General features: G+C 39.0%; 1 protein-coding gene across 1 annotated transcript in view; it reads right to left on the minus strand.

The window, feature by feature from the left end:
* The window catches only part of SMARCC1 (SWI/SNF related, matrix associated, actin dependent regulator of chromatin subfamily c member 1), a 165,759-nt gene that overhangs the window by 104,360 nt on the left and 59,263 nt on the right, over window positions 1–2,136 (minus strand). Inside the window, exons 9-10 of the mRNA XM_023515929.1 lie at window positions 1,730–1,851; window positions 1,205–1,209 (exon numbers count right to left, since the gene is read on the minus strand). Of these exons, the coding sequence (XP_023371697.1) occupies window positions 1,205–1,209; window positions 1,730–1,851 (127 nt within the window). The remainder of the gene's footprint in view (window positions 1–1,204; window positions 1,210–1,729; window positions 1,852–2,136) is intronic.

Consider the following 2,136-nt stretch of genomic DNA (forward strand, 5'->3'; position numbering starts at 1 on the left):
TTTTTTTTTTTTGAGACAGAGTCTCCCTATGTCATCCTCAGTAGAGTACTGTTGGATCACAGCTCACAGCAACCTCAAACTCTTGGGCTTAAGCAATTCTCTTGCCTCAGCCTCCCAAGTAGCTGGGACTACAGGCAGCCGTCCCAATGTCTGGCTATTTTTTGTTGCAGTTGTCATTGTTGTTTTAGCTGGCCCAGGCTGGGTTCAAACCCACCAGCCTCAGTATATGTGGCTGGCACTGTAACCACTGTGTCACAGGTACCAAGCCTGAATTTTTTCATTTATTTATAGTAGTCCTTCCTTATCCATGCCACCTATGTTCCAAGACCTCCAATGGATGCCTCAAACTACAGAAAGTACTAAATCATATATAACCCATTTTTTCCCCCTATACTTACATTTCCATGAAAATGTCTAATTTATAATTAGGCACAGTAAGAGATTAATAATAACTAATACTAGAACAGTGACAACATACTCATAATTTCACAGAATTTTTACTATACATCTTAAGCAAACTCAGGATACATTTTCATTCTTTTCAGTCCAAAACTCACCTAAAGGAAGTACTCTATTGCTTGTATTTGACATATTCAAAATGCCATTATTACTACTTTTGTGTCTTGGGCCCATTATTAAGTAAAATAATTGTTACTTGAGCACAACCACTATTATGACATCACAATAGTCAATCTGATAACAAGACAGCTACTAAGTGACTAACAGCGTAGATAATGCTGGACTAGAAGATGATTCACATCGCTTGCATGACAGTTAAGAGATGAAATCTTGCTGCTCAGGATGGACACAATTTAAAACTTATGAGTTATTTTTGGAATTTTTCCATTTAGTATTTTCAGGTCACAGTTGATATTATGTAATTGAAACTGAGGAGGTAAAAATGCAGATAAATAGCAGGACTGTATTTAACTGTTTTTATTTTGGAAACAAAGCCTCTTTCACCTAGCCTTTAGTGCAATGGTGTCATTATAGGCCACAGCAACCCCAAACTCTTGGCCTAAGGATACTCCTACCTCAGCCTTCTCCCAAAGAGCTACAACTACAGGCATGTGCCATCATACCAGCTCATTTTTCTAGAGACAGGTTTTGCTCTTGGACAGGCTACTCTTGAATTCCTCACCTTAAGCAATCCTCCCACCCTGGCCTCCCCAAGTGTTAAGATTATAAGTGTGAGCCACTGTACCCAGCCTGTATTTAACCATATAATGAGTATCAATATTTTGTAATTATTAAATAATGAAGCACTTGCCTGTCTGAATTCTAGCTCATACTAAATGAGTTAGGTTCAAGCTTACATCATTTCACTACCCTAAATAATATCCCAATCAAGTGTCAATCCCTAAATTATTTTAAAAAATACATTCCAGGTTCGGCGCCTGTGGCTCAAGTGGCTAAGGCGCCGGCCACATACACCTAAGGTGTTGGGTTCAAATCCAGGCCGGGCCCGCCAAACAACAATGATGTGATGGCTGCAAAAAAAATAGCCAGGTGTTGTGGCGGGCGCCTGTGGTCCCAGCTACTTGGGAGTCTGAGGCAAGAGAATCACCTAAGCCCAAGAGCTGGAGGTTGCTATGAGCTGTGACATCACAGCACTCTACTCTACCCTGGGTGATAAAGTAAGACTCTGTCTCTAAAAAAAACCACATATTCCAAAGAGTAAAGTTCTCCCATAGCAGTACCTTGCTTACAGGTGAACTGGCCCACTTACCAGTTATAATCAAACCATGATGCGTAGCTAGGAATAATAATGTGATTGGTCTGCTCTGTCACATTATCTTCACTAGGGTCAACTGACCGGTTCTGATCACCTTTGCTAGGATCTTCATCTTCCTATAGAAAAGACAAAGTTCTAAGAATGAGAGATCTATAGAGATACACATAACATCTCTCAGAATTTTGTTATTTAGGTCAATAATCTTAAGCTGCCAGATTCAATTTCAAGGACAGGAAAACAAATTTCAAGTAAAACAATTTTTTATACTTTTTTAGGTATAAAGTGGTCAGCTAACAGATTTTGTTGCTCCTATATATAAATGAGGAAATCAATTCAGAAGGCAAGTCTCTCACAAGAAGATTAAAAAGAAGCTAACTGAAGAAATTCTGTTTCTACAATCA

Source organism: Otolemur garnettii, unplaced genomic scaffold, assembly GCF_000181295.1.
Source record: "Otolemur garnettii isolate 467f Iridium unplaced genomic scaffold, OtoGar3 scaffold00082, whole genome shotgun sequence".
In the NCBI taxonomy this organism is placed as follows: domain Eukaryota; kingdom Metazoa; phylum Chordata; class Mammalia; order Primates; family Galagidae; genus Otolemur; species Otolemur garnettii.